At 42.0% G+C, this 20,180-nt stretch overlaps 1 protein-coding gene across 9 annotated transcripts in view; it reads right to left on the reverse strand.

Annotated features, from left to right (window-relative positions):
• Positions 1-2,022: 2,022 nt before the first annotated feature.
• LOC124123519 (COP1-interactive protein 1-like) overlaps positions 2,023-20,180 on the reverse strand; it is a 121,974-nt gene continuing 103,816 nt past the window's right edge. For 8 of the 9 annotated variants that reach the window (XM_048399050.1, XM_048399044.1, XM_048399045.1 and 5 more), the window contains 8 exons: positions 19,184-19,216; positions 16,875-16,916; positions 15,867-15,960; positions 15,103-15,173; positions 14,480-14,582; positions 13,163-13,363; positions 10,873-10,962; positions 2,023-5,103 (listed from right to left, as the gene is read on the reverse strand). In XM_048399050.1, the coding sequence (XP_048255007.1) occupies positions 4,996-5,103; positions 10,873-10,962; positions 13,163-13,363; positions 14,480-14,582; positions 15,103-15,173; positions 15,867-15,960; positions 16,875-16,916; positions 19,184-19,216 (742 nt within the window). In that variant the 3' untranslated portion in view covers positions 2,023-4,995. Of the gene's footprint in view, positions 5,104-10,302; positions 10,334-10,872; positions 10,963-13,162; positions 13,364-14,479; positions 14,583-15,102; positions 15,174-15,866; positions 15,961-16,874; positions 16,917-19,183; positions 19,217-20,180 lie in introns of all 9 variants that reach the window. The other variant, XM_048399048.1, reaches the window with a different exon arrangement.

A 20,180-nucleotide genomic window follows, 5' to 3' on the forward strand; every position in this document is an offset into this window, starting at 1 on the left:
AGTGAGTTGGAATTAACTCCGCTTTTAACATTATTCCAGTTATATCACTGCGTGTCAGCTTAATGTGGGAGGAAAACCCAGAGTGATGCAGGTCTTAGACGTTTACCACTTTGGTGAAAGCCACGAGCACGGGTATGGTGCTGACAAACCTAGAAACATAATCGGGGCGAACCGGGATTCGAACCCACAATCACAGCGTTCTAGCGTGTCCAAGGGACGCAACTCTGCACAGCGAAATGCGGCTCCTTAGACGACTGGGCCACCTGTGCCCCCGTAAAACAAAGTGTTAGAAATATGTTAACTAAGTAGTCTACAATCTAGTAGTAGCTATGATTTATACTCGGCATTTAAGTTTAAGTAAGAACCGGAGTTGCATAGTATAGATCCTTCATTTGCGTTATATCGTCGCGTGTTGACAAATTTCCCCACAGGTGTGTCCAAATTAACTGTGGAACAAGGAATACATGCCGGTGTAAATAATATCCAGCGCTTATAGAGGATGCGTTTCATTTCTAACGTAATAAAGTATATCGCACAACGTTCTTTACAGTCCTTTGTAAAATTCCGCAGACGATTTTGCACCGTCTGGGCATGTACTCTTACACCAGTTGACTGTTGCAACCAGTCCCCTATCTGATGGCAGTTTGAAACCGTTTTCTTAATGCCATCGTTCTGACTGATCTGTCCTGGGCTGGAGTTGTTGCCCTTGGGCGTCCAGAGTGGGGTGACCCGTGAAGATCCGGGTTAGAATAGGTCTTCAGCAACCCATGTTTGCCGTAAAAGGCGACTATGCTTGTCGTAAGAGGCGACTAACGGGATCGAGTGGTCAGGCTTGCTGACTTGGTTGATGCATGTCATCTGTCCCAATTGCGTGGATTGATGCTCATGATGTCAATCACTGGATTGTCTGGTCCAGACTCGATTATTTACAGACCGCTATCATAAAGGTTCAACATTGCTCAGTGCTGCGTTAAATCTCAAACCAACCATAACCAGAGTGGGGTCGATCATCATCGTCATGTGTTTGTTGGTATCTGGCCCACAATCTGCGTGTGCCCACCTGCAACATGTCACGTAAAGGTTCAGCACGTTGTAAACGTCACACGATCGATGCTGTGGCTTCGTTAATGATGAAATGAGTTGAATCAAGTGTCTTAAGCATTTGGTTCCAAGAAAACAATATGCGTGAGCTCACAACCGAGTGAGTATGGTTTTCACATCGCTTTTAGCATATTCTAGCAATATCAAGACGGGGGACAACAAAAATGGGCTTTAAAATCGGGTCTTTGACGTGACAAGCAATAACCACTAGGCTACCCAACCGCCCCCACAACCGAGTGACATTGGTCACTTGCACATGCTGTTTGAGGTCATGTGCTTCATCACTGTCGCAACCTTGTGTTTGGGGGCTTTATTTCTTCAGAAATGTTGTTGACACATAAATCACTTTCATTGAGATTGGTGTATCTTCCTGTAGTTTTACCTCAAAACAAAATATCCGCTACATTTTTTGCATAGTATATTATGGTCTGTCCGTTGCGAGTTCAACTACATGCTTTTGGAGCTGTGACTGATGGCAGGGATAGTACAGAGAGCTCCACCAAACGACCGTTGGTGGGAGGAGCTTCGGATCTGAGCAACTAAGGGATGCAACTCTGCACATTGTTTCCTCCTATTAATCTGTTGGGCCACCTGGACCTGCCCTCCATATGACACTTCAGAGGAACAACATAATAATATCATGGTGACTTCTAGCTATCACCTGGGGTGGTCGGGTAGCCTAGTGGTTAAAGCGTTCGCTCGTCACGCCGAAGACCCGGGTTCGATTCCTGACATGGGTACAATGTGTGAAGCCCATTTCTGGTGTCCCCTGCCAAAATATTGCTGGAATATTGCTAAAAGCGGCGTAAAACCATACTCACTCACTGACTCTAGCTATCACCACCCTTTCAAATCACACAGGAGCCTTACAGACTCAAAACAAACCTCTTTTTCCGCATTCAAACACAAAACAACAATATCAACATTTAAGTTTTTATTGTATAGTATATATAATAATGGCAATATCACAGTGCAGATTCACTCACGACAGACCACGGACATCCTAGCATCCGTATGTACATGCATGAGCTATGTCGGACAGCCACCGTCGTCCGCTACAAGGACTAGTCTACCAGACACTGGTACAAGAGCCCAGCACTGTCAGCAGTACAATACATCACAACAGCTGGCTGATATCACATAGAATGGAATGGTAGATGCCAACATAAATACTTTGTACTTGGATCAGGACAAAATCAACACTGAATTCCAATCCCTTCCACAACTAGTGGCAAAGAAGGCATCAGATCCAGCTTGAGAGCACATCTTAGTTTAATATTCCTTGTCTGACATTAATTCATTACACATTAAGAGCACACTTCCAAAAGGAAAGTCTAAGAAATGACAAGATTAAAGCATGATTGTGTAGAAGTTAAAACCAAAAGTGACTGAGGACATCAACAAACTAACAAATCACAGATGAAGCAGCATTTAATTCATTGTCCTCAGATGATCTAAAATGGTTGTCAGCTGTCCTAAAGTAGAGACACCAACCTTCAATCAAGTCTCTCCTTGTAAGGTAAAACTGAAAACTTTCTGGATTCTCTGTTATATCACATACTTCCTTCTCACACCAATGAGTTCTCCCAACTTGCCACTTCTGAGTCAAAACCTCAACGCATAGCCACCCCACAAAGAACAGTATCTCACAAAAGAGACACTGTGTCACATGGCTGCTCTCATGACATGGATATGTTCAAACTTTGCTGAAGTACCATCTTTCAAGGTTATTGCAATGAAGCAGTGAACTGAGGTACCACACCATCTTTCAAGGTTATTGCAATGAAGCAGTGAACTGAAGTACCACACCATCTTTCAAGGTTATTGCAATGAAGCAGTGAACTGAGGTACCATCTTTCAAGGTTTTTGCAATGAAGCAGTGAACTGAGGTACCATCTTTCAAGGTTTTTGCAATGAAGCAGTGAACTGAGGTACCATCTTTCAAGGCTTTTGCAATGAAGTAGTGAACTGAGGTACCATCTTTCAAGGCTTTTGCAATGAAGTGGTGAACTGAAGTACCACACCATCTTTCAAGGTTTTTGCAATGAAGCAGTGAACTGAGGTACCATCTTTCAAGGTTTTTGCAATGAAGCAGTGACCTGAGGTACCATCTTTCAAGGTTTTTGCAATGAAGCAGTGAACTGAGGTACCATCTTTCAAGGCTTTTGCAATGAAGTAGTGAACTGAGGTACCATCTTTCAAGGTTTTTGCAATGAAGTGGTGAACTGAGGTGCCATCTTTCAAGGTTTTTGCTACAAAGTGGTGAAATGAGGTACCATCTTTCAAGGCTTTTGCTTTGAAGTGGGGAATTGAGGTACCATCTTTCAAGGTTTTTCTTTAGAAGTGGTGAGTTGAGATTACTGTTATCAGAGTAAAGTGTAGTAACATGGACTACTCCCAGTTGAACACTGTACCATTTATTCCCATGGTCAACTGATTACAAGTAATAGTAACACAGTAACATTTCCCAATTACTGACTGGCAGTGAATCAAGTTCTTCTCCTCCAGTGTAGCATACCTGGCACCAGTCCTGCTTCCCTAAACCAGCAGCAACACTGCAGCAGCCCTCTCTCCTGCTTCAGCCCTTACTGAACACTTCAGCCCTTACTGAACACTTCAGCAAGAGCTGGTGAAAGAGGACTGCATGGCCCGCTGCTGGGCACTACAATACTGAAGGGTCCTCCAATATAAATAACACAGATGAATATACAGCAGAGTCTCTATACACAACTAGCATACAACATTCTAGTAGAACATCATTCAAGTCCCATATGAACACATACATCTTGCTACCCTAGCACACATCCAGGTTTAGCTGGCATAAGGAACTGGGTTTATTAGTGTTTCTGTTTTTCAACATTTTACTTGATGTAAATTTAAAATAGAAAGTATTTTCATTCCTGCCAACAATGAAAATATTTCCGAGAAAGAAAAGACAACAGTATCAAGGTTAAATCCATTTGAAACAATGGAGTGTCTTCTTCATAAATGTTGTTTATTCTGAAAATAGTTAGGGAATGATGGCTTTCCTAGTTTGATTCCTCTTCATAACTGTCAGACTTTCTGGAGGACTCTGAGGTTATTCCCCCTCAACAAGCCAATACAGAAATGTTGCCCCATTTGAATGAATTCAGTTTTCCTTCTAATAGTAATGCGAGTCATCTAAAGCAGTAGATGTACTCATTCAAAAGGAAGAACACTTTGTCTATGTGCATGGATGGTATACAAGCCTGGAGAACATCCCAGGACCAACTGATACGTGTCTGTGGGCATAGCACTGGATAAAAACAAGATACCTAACTTCTAGAAAATAGTCGAAACTTCGAAAGATGACACAAGATGCATTTGTTCATATGAGACACATGGTCATAACCATACTACAGTCACCAATATGAAAATAAATAAATATACACATTTCTACACTTAGCTAGAGAGGTTTCTACTGACATAAATAATGGCTTTGGTATGGTGCACAATAACGCGTGTCATACAACCAATACAAGCCATACATAGCCATAGGAAGTCTCTAAGGCCAAAAAAATCAAACAGAAAATGGCCCAAATCTTTCCCCTCAAATTTTCAGTCCTTGATTATGGCTGTGCATAGAATGAGGATTCATCTTGAACATCCTTCAAGAATAATAATAATACTTAGAAATGTGTTCTATACAATGCTATATACATCGGGCTGTATGAAAATAATACATTTATATGATGATATGCTCCTGTATTACATTATATAAGCATGTAACCATGACAACTTGGCATGGGTTACCATAGTTACACAGGTCAGCATGAAGTCTTGGAAAACAACACTGGTCCACTGTTTCTGCTTGGACGGGCCAGCTGATGGACGGATGGATGGACGGACAGACATGACCAGATGGGTGATGGCTCATCGAGGTTTTGGTGAGCGGGCGAGACTGTGTTTTTCCACCTGGCAGGTGAGGTCACGGACTTTGTCTGACCAGTACTCGCTGCTCTCCTGGAGCTGGATGGACAACTGGAGTGAAAACAGGTCAGTCAGTGTAACAGAGGTCAATATGTATGAAAGGGATCTGTCAGTACAACCAGATCAATCAGTACAACAGAGGTCAGTCAGTGTAAGAGAGGTCAGTATGTATGAAAGGGATCTGTCAGTACAACCAGATCAATCAGTACAACAGAGGTCAGTCAGTGTAACAGAGGTCAGTATGTATGAAAGGGATCTGTCAGTACAACCAGATCAATGAGTACAACAGAGGTCAGTCAGTGTAACAGAGGTCAGTATGTATGCAAGAGGTCTGTCAGTAAACAGATCAATCAGTACAGCAGAGGTCAGTCAGTACAGCAGAGGTCAGTCAGTACAGCAGAGGTCAGTCAGGACAGCAGAGATCAATCAGTACAACAGAGGTCAGTCAGTACAGCAGAGGTCAGTATGCTTGCAAGAGCTCTGTCAGTAAACAGATCAATCAGTACAACAGAAGTCAATCAGTACAGCAGAAGTCAATCATTACAAGAGGTCAGTCTGTACAACAGAGGTCAGTCAGTACAACACAGTGAGTACATATAACAGATGTCAATCAGTACAACACATGTTAATCAGTACAATAGAGGTCAGTATATATGAAAGTCAGTGAAAAAGAGGTCAATCAATATGTAAGAGGTCAGTCAGTACAACAGAGGTCAGCCAATACAATGGAGGTTAGTCAGTACAACAGAGGTCATCCTGACACTCCCTTCACACAGGCAACATAATAGGATGTGCTTAATCCCACCTTCAACACTCTCAACCCTCACATGAACTGCAGGTCAGTCAGATTTAGTATTTTATATATGATCATTTAGAAAATTTGAAAATGAACAACCCATATACTGATGGAACAAATAAGGGAACATAAAGATGTAACAAAGGAAGATAGCTACTACTACTCCACACACTCGCCCACTCGGTCCTGCAGCTGGTGCGCCACGATACAAGTAGTGAGTCACACAGTCCCCTCTATCTGGCAAACATGATACTTTTACTGCAAGTTTATTCAACTATTAAAAGAGAGTGTTTTCCCAGGTAACTAGCACTGATATTTTATTGTATCATTTCGAGTTTCAATCCCAAAACAGTAAAGTAAATAATGAACAAAGTCTAAATTAATTCCACTTTTCATATGTCAGTCTGCCAGAATTCTACATACGATTCTAAGCTATATTCCAGGCTTCTAGGGCTGGTGATTTAGATCGATAATCGTAATTATCATCGATGGAAGAAGGTTGTGACGATTATCGATATGAATACAATGCTATCGATAATGACATGTATTTTTTCGACAAATAAAAGTTTTTACTGCAACACATTTGACTTATTTGTTTTGCTGTCCTTGTAATTATCGCTAGATATAAACAGATTCACCCTAACATACAGTTTTCTCCCCTTCGCTTTATGTTTAGTCGCAAATAATAATCAAATGTTTCAAAAAGTAAAAAGTTCTGCTTTGAATCGAACGACGACGCCATTACGTGTTGTTAGTGGGTAATTACAAATGTAGTCACTGGCATCTAAATGCGGAGTCAGGATTTTAGAAAATATGTATATTTTCGAAATAGTATGAAGTATCATGATTAAAATAGGTTTCATAGTACTTTAATTCTTAAAAAGAATTCTTCCCATTCTATTTCATAAAATTTCAAATTTTATGTCTATTTGGTAACTACGTATTCCAGTCTGTTTCGATTTTTTCAATGATCATAGTTTTCGTTTTTCCCGGTATTCTCAACTCACAGCCCACGTGAGGTCCACGTGGGGTTTGACATTTTTACGATATGGCAGCAAAAGTTCCTAATTTCCCGGTTATAATCGCACGATGTTTGTTTAATATCAGTCTGCCACCCAATCTATTACGTATCACACCTGTGAACCTAGTACAACCTACTACGTAGCACACACCTGACATTCACAATGGCGGAATATTTGATGATTTTTTATCTGAATAGTTTCGTGAATACTGTACATAAATGACAAACGACTATATCAGGTGAAATAACATTTAATTTCGCAATTACCGTATTTTCTTGAGTACAGTGCGCACCCATGTATAATGCGCACCACCCTCTAGCGGGTTCAATATTTTGGAAAAAAAGAAATTTGAAAATTATGCGCAGAAAAAAATTACACCGTACCCTTTCAGCGAAGTCCGGCACACGAACGGGTGATGAGAAACTTCGTCAGTGTACGTCCTTTCGAAATTTGAGATAAAAAATCACCAGACATGTTTATTTACCGTTTAAATAGTATTTATTGTTCTGATAGGCATTGTTTTATATCCAGGGATAAGATTACCTTGTGTATTTTCTCGTAAACTAAGCCGGAAACAGCAATCAGCTGTACACACGTTTTCTTGGAATCGACCGGTGATTCGGTCAAGACACACCCAATGATATAACTTAATAGGATTTTTAATGCAAGGATCGGCAAAAATTGTATATGAAACTATTTTTTTTATCAAGAATAATATATTCCATTATTTTCTTAATTATATGCAGCCTTTACTAAACATATTTAAAATAGATAATAACCCTAAGCGAAGCAGCTGATCGCTATTCCCGGGTATTATTTTTTACATGGACCCAGTCTGACCAGTCACCGTCAAGGCTCACGCGCACGTGATCGCGAGAATTTCATGTTGACATAGAATCGTCAAACAAAAACAAATATGACTTTTAACGAGTCAAAGTATGTCATTTATGATATATGTATCCATTCTCTGTCAACTAAAGTTCGTTACAAGACGTCAATAGCGGTATTCTGACCGTGGTTGCTGTTAATAACGGTGAGTTGTGCGATCTTCCGATCGCTTCACACACGATTTCGCCGAAATTAATAAAAACAATATTAAAAGGAATACTCAAGAAAATACGGTATTCTCACTTTATACAAATAATAATTGTCTTTGACGACATGAATCTTAAACTCAGATTGTTCATCGCTAAAAATGCGATGTAACGTGCGTATTGTTGAAACACTGAGTCTCCGGAGAAGTGAATTGCCATTTTTCTGTAATGTCATTTTACCAAAATAGAATTCTTTGATATTTATCGATTATTGATCGATATGTGACTACCGATAATCGATCTGAGTAATCCATATCGATAACCAGCCCTACAGGCTTCTGTTTGAAATGGAGGTGAAATATATTGAAACGGAGAGGGTGAACTAGTATACACATTGGTTACACTCTGCAAGAAAGCATCAAGCCACAATATTCACCAGCTGATCATGCAAAGACCACCACAGGACAGACAAGCAGGGTGTGAAAACAGTTGAAGCATTTCCTGTGAGAGGGACAGCTCCAGGATCACAGAAGCCATGCCACTACCTACACACATCATACAACTTGATTTCAACCTGTTTTGAAACAAATTGTCTACACACTAACTTTATTCTCAATGTTAAAGTTTTAAAAGAAATGACAGGATTGTTATCTTGGTAGGTTGGTTAGTCATGGACAAAAAATTCATTGAAAGACTACAACTAGTCTGTTAGCCTGTGATTACTGAGGGACTAATTGTTTTGGCCCAAATCTAATTTTGTTTCATAAACTACTGGTCTGAAATAAGCAGTCAAACTGAAGGCCCATGAAGATCCGGGGTAGAATAAGTCTTCAGCAACCCATGCTTGTCGTAAGAGGCGACTAACGGGATCAGCCAAGTCAACAAGCCTCACCACACAATCAGCCAAGTCAACAAGCCTCACCACACAATCAGCCAAGTCAACAAGCCTCACCACACAATCAGCCAAGTCAACAAGCCTCACCACACAATCAGCCAAGTCAACAATTAAAAATTAAGCCTCACCACACAATCGGCCAAGTCACTAAGACTGACCACCAAACATCTAGTCGGCAAGCATCAGTGACCAGAGACCTATTCAGAGCTGGACAAGGTCAAGCACACAGCAATACGCCTGGGCAAAATCTGTTACATGGTTAGACTATACGGCAAGATAGAAGTTACACCTTCTAAAACAGATGACAACCTTCCTTCATTCTGGAGAGTACAGCACCAGTGTACTACAGGAGTGGGAGCTTCTATGTAAGTCAAGTCGGCCTTAATAATCAAACATACTGGATGAGCTACATTCAACCAAGAGTGAGTGAGTGACTTAGGTTTAATGCCGCTTTGAACAGTATTCCAGTTGTATCACAGCATGTCAGCCAAATTTCGGAGGAAAGCCCCAAGTGATGCAGGTCTCAGATGTTTACCACTTCGGTGAAACCCACGAGCACAGGTATGGTGCTGACAAACCTAGAAACATAATCGGGGATGATGATGGGACAAGAGGGAGAAGGTGCTACAGTCCCATAAACAGAAGACTTTAGGCATGCAGTAAAATCTATGAGATAGCCTTTTTTGCCTTCTTCTTGTATAGAACAATGCAGACATTTTATTGTAGTTTTTACTTCAGGAGCATGAACTCTTCCATAAACAGTTATATATGATATCAGTCTGTGACTTAGCCACTAGGCTGTAGCATGGGCCCAGCGTAATTTATTATGGTCTGGTAAGATCTACCAATTATTGTCCAAATGTTCCGATTACAGTCTACTGACATATTCAGATTCCACTCCACCAAATCGGAATGAGTTGTTTGGCCAGCTGCCTTCGTAGAAAGTGAGAAACCTGGCAGCTGTGATTGGATGATGTTGTTTAAGATTTATGTTTTTCAAATATACATCCATCCAGTAATTAAAACCGACCATGTTTTTCTATACTTAGTCTTGTTTTCTTTAACGTCATTACTTATACTGAATGTGTCCACAGATATTTTCAGGTAAGTGGCATTTGGTCCTTGGGTTGGTGTGTTTAACTTCGAACTGGCTCAGCAATATTTGAGATTTTATTCAGCTTTAAGGCCAGGCAATGCAAACATGTACATGGATTGGCTGTTGAATGCCTAACCATATTTTTATTACGTAACGTTACTACAGAAGTCTATGGTGGTGTGTAACCTCCAGGTGAGTTAAAGGCACAGACAGGGAAAAGTGGACATTTGTGCGAGTAGCACATAATATGAGTAATAGCTGTTAGTGAAGTACAGGCGATGTCCGACAGAGGAATGGCATTTTAGTTGACAGCATTCACACCATGCCACCCCACAACACAACAACACAACACAACAACACAACACAACAGACAACACAACAGACAGACAGACAGACATTGCACTAACCTAGACATTATTTCCCTGATGGGCTATGTTTCTGTGCAGAAAACAAATCAAACAACATGTTAATATCTAGTTGAAAAAAACATGTTAAGTGACAATGTTATTCTTATAACAAAAATTGTACTTATTTCTCCAGAAAATACCAGTGTACAATTCAAACTGAACAACTAACAACATGACCATAGAAATATAGCCATATTTTACAGGAACATAAATAATTTTTCAAAATAGAATTATATAATTTAGAAGCATTGGTTACATTACACACCTTTAAGCATACATCTAACATCTGCACTGAGGGAAACAAGAAGCAAGCTAGTTATCACACAGGAGTACTTGGGAGGCCATTAATACAATATGACAGCTTGCAGGCTCAACAAACACGTATACAATGATAATAATTATATACAGATTAATAATATTTATAATAAATACTTCTACTTCTAAATTTCCAAACTCCAAATTACAAACTAGCAACTTCTCATGAAGCCATCTAGCAATTGATCTGATGGCGATCTATTATAGATGTTAATGTGACAAGGTGCTAGGTGTGAACTAGGGAGTTGGACCTACCTCGCCCACTCTCTGTATCCAATAGGCCTTGTCTAAACTGTGGGGGTCGGCCCCCATCTCGTCCGCTGCACGACTCAGCGCTGCCTGGGTCTGCAAAGGTTAAAATGTGCTTAATAGGACAGGGACAAGTCCATCCCCCTATCACCCAACCCTACCCGGGTACTCACGGTAGGTCCCCAAGAGATAGGTACAAAATGTCCGATTGGGTATTTTTTTACCATAGCCCTGGCAAAATGTATTAAGATACATGTCTCAAACAATCTGGTCATGCATGCACTGAAGTGTCTTTATTCAACCATATGAAAAGTCAGAAGAAATGTGTGCATGATCATCAGAAATGCGAACATTAGTGACTTGTAGTGTAACCATTAGAATTCCCGATAATTTTTGCCATCAAACAATATATCACGTGACTAACCAGGGATCCGGGTCGTCCTGTGGGTACCCGGGTCCTACTCAGTACCCACCCGACCTGGGTACCCGAGTTACCCGTCCCACCCATAGTGCTTAGTCAGTAATATTACAGTCATACCACAGCAGCTTGAAATTTTTCTAGTCTCGATCAAATATGGAATGGTTGATGGCGGCAGTGGATATCTACACTATTAAGTTACCATAACAACCAGACAGGACACATATAGATACCATTCACATGTGATACCATATCTCAGCAGCATGAAAGTAATCAAGTCTTGATTAAATATGGCAGTATTTGGTTCAGGCTAACATAGAACCGACATTATGTCTTATTTGGTACAATCTCATTAAAATCAGAGCTTAGTTATCGCTACCGCTAAACAAACATCTGAGGACATCCCATTACGGGTCACGTCAGATCGACCTTGCGCTAACTTTGACCGACCAATAGAATGACCAATCAGAAGGCAGCTTTCTCGTGCTTTACGGCACTAATTTCAAATTGGCGACTTACAAATTTGAAACCTGAACCAAAGAACATTCTGGAATGGCTAGTAGATGGTCTAGATTGTATGGATTCAGTCGCTAAACCTGTAACTATCGGTGTAAAACCAAACTCACTCACTTTTTGGTACAACTGTATGTGAAGCAATGACAGAGTGAGACAATAAATTTCTGCATCATGATTTGCTTCAAATGGTACCATTGTCATGCAAGCCAAAATAATACCCTTATTCCTAGCAAACGTTTTTAATGGTTCCACAGTCATGCAAGCCATTTTACAGAAAGGTACCCTTATTCCAGCATATACCCCTCATATATGAAGTATTAATGAAAAAAACACACAATGAGTTTCAAGTGACAAGTGACAAGATCTGGTTGAAGGTTAATCAGAGATCAGAGAGTTGGACAGCGTTCACATAGGTTAGGATGTTCCCTTTAGCAGTCTAGTGTTACCATATCAACCACTCCCTCTCTACCTGTCTGTCCTCCCAGTCCCGTTCTGCTGGGGACACATGGATTCCGTCTGTGAGTCTCTCCTGAAATACATAGCTGTTACATTTACCCCGGCCCCTCTATTTACTCACACTGAGCTGACATAGGCTTGATGTACACCCGACATTGGCCAGAAATAGGCCTGAAAAAGGTCCAACATAAGCCCCACATAGGCCAAAAATTGGCCTGACACAGACCCATCACAGGACGGACATAGGCCTGACATAGGCCCAACATAAGCCTGACATTGGCCCAACATAAGTCTGACATAGGCTCAACATAAGCCTGACATTGGCCCAACATAGGTCCTCATAAGCCTGTCATAGATCCATCATAAGCCTGTCATAGATCCATCATAAGCCTGTCATAGGCCCATCATAAGCCTGTCATAGGCCCATCATAAGCCTGTCATAGATCCATCATAAGCCTGTCATAGATCCATCATAAGCCTGTCATAGGCCCTCATAAGCCTGTCATAGGCCCATCATAAGCCTGACATATGCTCAACATAAGCCTGACATAGGCCCTCATAAGCCTGTCATAGATCCATCATAAGCCTGACATAGGCTCAACATAAGCCTGATATAGACCCAACATTAACCTGACATAGGCCCCAAAATAATATGACCTAGGTCCAACATTTGAGATTGTTTGGCTACTACTTGAGTTCTGTGATAGTCTGATAATCCATACTCAAAAAGGTTTGGCTGTCAGTTCATCATGGTCACACTTATCACAAAACCTGTTAGGAAGACGCAGTAGGAACATACATCATGACATAAGCATGACTCCCTGAAATCCTACCCCAACAATTAAAGGTACTTCTTCCCATGTAGCAGTATTCAAGGACTAGCAACAGTCCCTGTAAGGTACTCACCGCCTTCTCGATGTCGCTGCCGCGGTACAGCAGGCCTTTCTCTCCGATCATCCGCTGATGCATCTTGGTGTCGTTGTGTGACTTGATGCTGCTCAGCATCTGCTCCTTGCTCTCCACCTGCAACTCCAGGGTCTGCCTCGTCGCCACCTCGCGGTCCAGCTCACCACGCAGTCGCACATTCTCCTTCTGGACCGCACTCAACTGTAGGCAAGGAGGATGCGTTTTCAACAGTTAGTCTGTTTGTTGTTTAACGCTGCTCTTAACAGTATTCTAGCTCTCTCACAGCATCCTGTAAATTATCAAGTCTTGACCAGACAATCCAGTAATCGTTATTGTGAATAAAAATCATGCGGTCGGGATAAGATGACATGCAATCAACCAAGTCACAGAGTCTGCCGCCTCTTATGACCAGCATAGGTTGCTGGCAACCAATTCCAACCCAGTACCCCCACAGGGTGCTGTGAACAGTATTTCAGTCATACACAGCTACCCAGAGTTCCATGCGGGCGGCAGCCAGCTAGCATAGTACCTCTGCCACAGGCCAGCGCTATGTGACGATTCGTCACATCTTTCACAGTCCATTCAAGTTATTGCATATGCTTTTCATCCGTTTCATGTTTGACAAGTCTACACATTTTCATAAACAAATGTCAAAGAATGGTTACGGTTCATTAAGAAAGTATCCTAATACGGGAACATCTACTTGTTTTTGCGTAGTTATCCTTTGTTTACATTGGTTGTACGGCTCCACATGCTGTCATCGAAGCCCAACGGAGAGCTAGCAATACGGTCACTTTGATGTATAAATATATATTGTCATGCAACTCACTGTCGCAGTTGTAGTAGCATATCTATATAATTATGCAAAACAATATGTAAAGCGCCCCCAACTACTTGCATTAGTCTGATTTATACTGATTTCTGAAAAAGCGTGTTTGTTTACAAACAAGAGAAAAGTCCGGTCACGTGATATACAAATTAGCCTGTGGCAGTGGTGTTATGCTGAGTCACCACTGCGCCGGAGTGTGGTCTGCTTCATGTGGGAGGAAAGCCCAAAGTGATGCAGGTCTCAGACAATGACTACTTTGGTGAAACCCACGAGCATGGGTATGGTGCTGACAAACCTCACCACCTAATCAGGGAAAACCTGGGATCGGAACCCCCAATCACAGATTTCTGGCATGCCTAAGGGACGCTGCACTTTAGGCAACTTCACCATGCCCCCTGTAAGCAGGAACACATATAAAACATGAGTACAATAGACCTGTCAATTCTTTACAAGACAGGTAACCATGTCCTGTTTCTTGTGCCACCTACCTGCTGACTGAGTTGTTGAATATTTTCTATGTTTGATTTTAATCTTGCATGGAGATCTTCTATTGTGTATACTTTAGATTTGAGTTCATGATCTTGTTCAATTCTGAAAGAAAAGATACAAAGTCACAACTCTGTTCAATCCACAGCATCATGTGATGTGGTTCAGAGATGGCACCGTAAGGCTGTTAAGTTTTTCGTTTACTATAAATTGGTTTATTTAATGGCTTCTTTGTGTTGCAACCACTTACATTTGGGTAAAAAGGAAAACGATGGGTAAGGTGCCAAATTGGGCATACTTTGGTATTAATGGCTTGACAAACGGAACTGAAATCTTGAGAAATGTTTGGTACTGAAAGCTGGACAAATGGTTAGTAATGATGGTTTCACAAATCTTTGGTAATTACATTTTAACAAACGTTTGATACTATGGCTTGAGAAACATTTGGTCCCAGCATCTTGACAAATGTTAGATGGTTTGGCAAATGGTTAATAATGTCGGCTTCATGAACGTTAATCCTTTTGGGCTGATGAATGCTTGGTACTGTCAATTTGAGAACTATTTCCTACTGGCTGGAAGAATGACAACAGCTTGGTACTGCTACTTGACAACTGGTTGTACTCACTCGTGTTCCTCGAGGCGTGACTTGAGCTGGTTGAGGAGCACCTGCTGGTGGGTGGAGTGACTCTGGAGAGCCTGCAGCACACAAAGGTCAGGGTCACATTAGCCGTCAGGTCAGGTCAGGTCAGGTCGGGACACTAGTCCAAACTTGCTACCCAGGTACTTGACCTGGTATTACACTACCCTACACAGGTATCCATTGTAGGTCTCAAATGTTGGTACGAAATGTACAATTAGGACCAAGCAAAAGCTATTTAGATACCTGTATAAATGAGCTGATCATATATACACATATAAAAAAACCAACAAAAATATACTGATGGAAATGAATGAGGGAACACTCAGTTTCAGACACAGTAAAATGATATGTTGTCACGTTTGCAGTTGGAAACAATGCACACAAACACATCTCAACTTTTGATTCTGATGTGCTGAATTTGTATGGACGCTATTTTTAAATGTACTGACAGTAGAGCTATCTCTATATTTCTCATTGTTCCCTTATTCGTTTCCATCAGTATACATTCAGATCTTCCTGCCTGAGTGACACAGGGTGTGGACAAACTTGTGGACAAGAACAGTCAGGCATATCCCTCTTGATACTCAACAATGATAAATAGTAGTAAATAACCTACATTATACTTCTGATACAGTATGATTCCAAATTCAGTTTTACACAGTTTCAATCTACATGTAACCTTGCTCTACATTGAAACACAGTGTGTTTAACATCTAATCGTACTTCTGCTCTGTGATCACATGACTGACCTTGAACTTGTCTCCCTCTGCTCGCCTCTCCTCCAGTTCTATCCGGATCTTGTTGTTTTGCTTCTGATACTTCTGTACCTGCTCCAGCAGCTGCCTGTAACACAGGGGGCGCCACATGACACAGAGGGCACCACATGACACAGAGGGCGCCACATGACAGAGAGGGCGCCATATGACACAGAGGGCGCCATATGATACCACATGACACAGAGGGTGCCATATGACACCACATGACACAGAGGGTGCCATATGACACCACATGACACAGAGGGCGCCATATGACACAGAGGGCACAGGGGTCGAGTTAACTGCTGTCCAGTAGGACCGTGGCCAGTTAAAATGACAAAGGGCTTGCTGACACGTAAGGTAGATGGCCTGAGTGGCTAGTCAAAATTCCACCCCTTTTCCCCTTTTCATTACCTATACTACTCAACCAGTCAAAGTCAAGCAACCACGACTCCTTAAACACACGTGATTGAACATTCTCGACTTTTGGTTTCTTTTCCGGGGTGACAGGTTTATCAGTTTTGTTTGATGTTTCAGTCACGTTAACTTGAAAATACAATGCAATTGTTCGTTTTTCTTTTGAATTACCTTTTAAACTCACACGAGTCGCCATGTTTGGGCGTCTGCTAATGCAAGGGAATGTGGGAAACCTTTTATCCATACTCTGGGAACTACATTGCGTGGCTGGATAATTTGAGATGAACTACAGTTACTTCCCTTAGAAAGAATGATCAGTAAACAGCACTAAGACTTTTGTCGACAGTTTTGCCAACTAACTGCATTTCGAAAAGATTTAAAAGAATAATTACTTGGTAATATAACCAATTGTACCTTAAATTCATGATTTTTCCGCACTCGCCAAGACATAAGTGTTTTAAAACATTTCGTTGCATTTCTCAAACTTCACTCGCAAATGCGACCGAATCACTCGCAACTTCGAGCCCTGTCTACTGACACTAATGAAGTGATGAGGGTATGATTTGAGGTGATGGAGGTACTTACTCCTTCTCGGCTGTCAGGTTCATGATGGCTTTACTCTGCTCCCTGCAAACACATCACATCATGAGCCACCATCCCACACAGTTCATTGCTTTGTTGTCTAACGCAGCACTCAGTAACCTTCCATTTATATGCCAATGTCAATCGAGTGTGGTCCAGACAAAGCATTTAATGATATTGTGAGCAACGATACAAATGCAATCAGCAAAGTCACCGAGCCTGACCAAACTGATCCATTCGGTCGCCTTTTACAACAAGCATAGGTTGCTGGGGACTAATTCTAACCCTGAATCCCCATGGGTGAGTGAGTGAGCGAGTATGGCTTTAGGCCGCTTTTAGCAATATTCCAGCAATATCACGGCGGGGGACACCAGAAATGGGCTTCACACATTGTACCCATGTCAGGAATCGAACCCGGGTCTTCGGCGTGACGAGCGAACGCTTTAACCACAAGGCCACCCGACACATTGAATCCCCATGGGTACACTGACATAATGACAGCTAGCCTGGTACACATGTACTTACACTGAGTTTATATAAATATAATGCATTCCTACAACTATTACTCTGTATACTTTCAAAAAACATCTTACAGAAAAAATAGATGTGTACAGGAAAATATTCTCACCAATGGTTTGTTATTACGATTAAGATAAAGTAGTCCTTTTACAAGTTAGAAATAACACTGCTTTTATAAAAGGGCAATATTAAATCAGGTTGATTAAATGGTACAAGTAAAAGAAATGAAAGAATACAAAGAAAACAGAAGTTAAGAAAGCATATGCAGTAAATGTGCAGTATTTGTGCAGAGTATGTCTGCAACTGACGTGATGCCAAGGAACATCATCATCTCCTGAAGCTGAAGCTGCTGCTGTAACCTTATCTAAGTGTGGTGATAGTGTGGTGAGGCTGTGGTGTGGCGATGGTGTGGTGTGGCGATGGTGTGGTGTGGTGTGGTGTGGTGTGGTGATGGTGTGGCAACGGTGTGGTGATGGTGTAGCAATGGTGTTATGATGGTGTTATGATGGTGTGGTGAGGGTGTGACGATGATGTGATGATGGTGTGACATTGGTCTGATGTGTGATGATGGTATGACGAAAGTGTGATGCAATGTTAGTGATGATTATGAAATATTGGCGTGACGATGGTCAAATGATGGCGTGACAATGACTTGATGGTGGTGTAAATGTGAGACAAGAGTAGGTGCAGAGATGACATACACAACCATGTCATTTCCATATTTCTTTCCATCAATAAATCTTGGTTCTACTTGGTTCAGAAACCATTGTTAAATACTTCTAACAATGACATTCTGTGCTGCAGTGAAACTAGAACAACACAGAAACCCATCAACCCATGTCACTCAGCTAGATGGCACATGTCTATACATCAACCGGGTAGCACTAGCAGAATGACAGACATCGATACAGCCATGCAGGAGACAGTGAAGGAAATATGGTGACCAGGAGTGACAAGGAGGGTAGCGAGAATGACGAGGGTAGCGAGGGTGACAAGGGGGGGTAGCGAGAGTGACAAGGAGGGTAGCCAGAATTGACAACGAGGGTCGTGAGAGTGACAAGGAGGGTAGCAAGAGTGAAAAGGGGGGGGAGAAAACAAGAGTGACAAGGCTCGCTATCAAGGAGGGTAGCGAGGGTGACAAGGGGGTAGCCAGAGTGACAAGGAGGGTAGCAAGAATGACAAGGAGGGTCGTGAGAGTGACAAGGAGGGTAGCAAGAGTGAAAACGAGGGTAGCGAGAGTGACAAAGAGGTTAGCGAGAGTGCCAAGGAGGGTAGTGAGAGTCACAAGGCTCGCTACCAAAGAGGGTAGCGAGGGTGACAAGGGGGTAGCCGGAGTGACAAGGAGGGTAACGAGAGTGCCAAGGAGGGTAGCGAGAGTGATAGGAGGGTAGCGAGAGTGACAAGGAGGGTAGTGAGAATGACAAGGAGGGTAGCCAGAGTGACAAGGAGGGTAGCGACAATGACAAGGAGGGTAGCCAGAATGACAGGATGGTAGCGAGATTGACAAGGAGGGTAGCAAGGGTGACAAGGGGGTAGCCAGAGTGACAAGGAGGGTAGTGAGAATGACTAGGAGGGTAGCAAGAGTGATAGGAGGGTAGCGAGAGTGACAAGGAGGGTAGTGAGAATGACAAGGAGGGTAGCCAGAGTGACAAGGAGGGTAGCGACAATGACAAGGAGGGTAGCCAGAGTGACAGGATGGTAGCCAGAATGACGAGGGTAGCCAGAGTGACAAGGAGGGTAGCCAGAGTGACAAGGAGGGTAGCCAGAGTGACAAGGATGGTAGCGAGAGTTACCTAATCTTGTTGCCCAGTTTCTCATTGGCAGCTCTGCAACACAACACAGGTGAGTCAACACAGGAACAGACCTACACAGTAGGTGAACACAAGGCATGCCTAGTAGGAATGGGTGAGAAACTTCAACCAGCGGCCATTACATGGGTTCAGTTTACACAGAACTTTACTTTACTTTACTTAAGTAGGATTAGCGGTGTTTGTTAATGTTGTCCTAAACCTCAGCAAGATTCCAGCTTTATCATAGTCACTGACAAGTAATCCAAGTGTGGCCCTTGGCTGAGAGCTGATCTGTTTCACACTGTCAGTCAGTTCACACATTGAAACAAGCTGGCCATCTTTGTAGTCCAAACAGAGGTTCATGAGATATACCTCAGATCCTCTCTGGGAGCCATGTCTGTGTACTAGGGACCTATCATCTCGTAAGTGAGTCAGTATGGTTTTATGCCACACTTAGCAATATTCCCGCAATATCAAGGTGGGGGATACAAGACATAGCTTTACACATTGTACCCACGTGGGGAATCGAACCCGGGTCTTTGGCGTGACGAGCAAACGCTTTACCTACTAGGCTACCCCGTCGCCCAATCAGACCCACAATCCTCACAGGGAGAATTATAATAACATCTATCAATATAATCACAAAGTGATTAAGAATTTGGACTTTACAATTTTCGAGTAGGATAACAAGATTCTGTGCTCCAAGTAAGGCTGTTTGGCAGAGAATGTTAAAGTCAACAAAGCATATGGTTGAAGTTTCACACAAACACCCACTAAGAAATCAACATAAAACATTTCAAGCAAACACCACGTAAATAAATGTTTTCAGAACAAGAATCACAAACAGAAGTCTAACAAGGCAAATATAAAATATATACACAAATTACAACTGACCTCGCCATCAGTCAGGGACTGACAAACAAAATCAAACATGAAAATCAGCTTCAAACTGCAACAAACTCTCATTCTTCGTAAACAAGGGGATAAATCAAACCATTCC

This window comes from Haliotis rufescens, unplaced genomic scaffold (genome assembly GCF_023055435.1).
Source record: "Haliotis rufescens isolate VD_foot unplaced genomic scaffold, xgHalRufe1.0.p SCAF_19, whole genome shotgun sequence".
Lineage (NCBI taxonomy): Eukaryota > Metazoa > Mollusca > Gastropoda > Lepetellida > Haliotidae > Haliotis > Haliotis rufescens.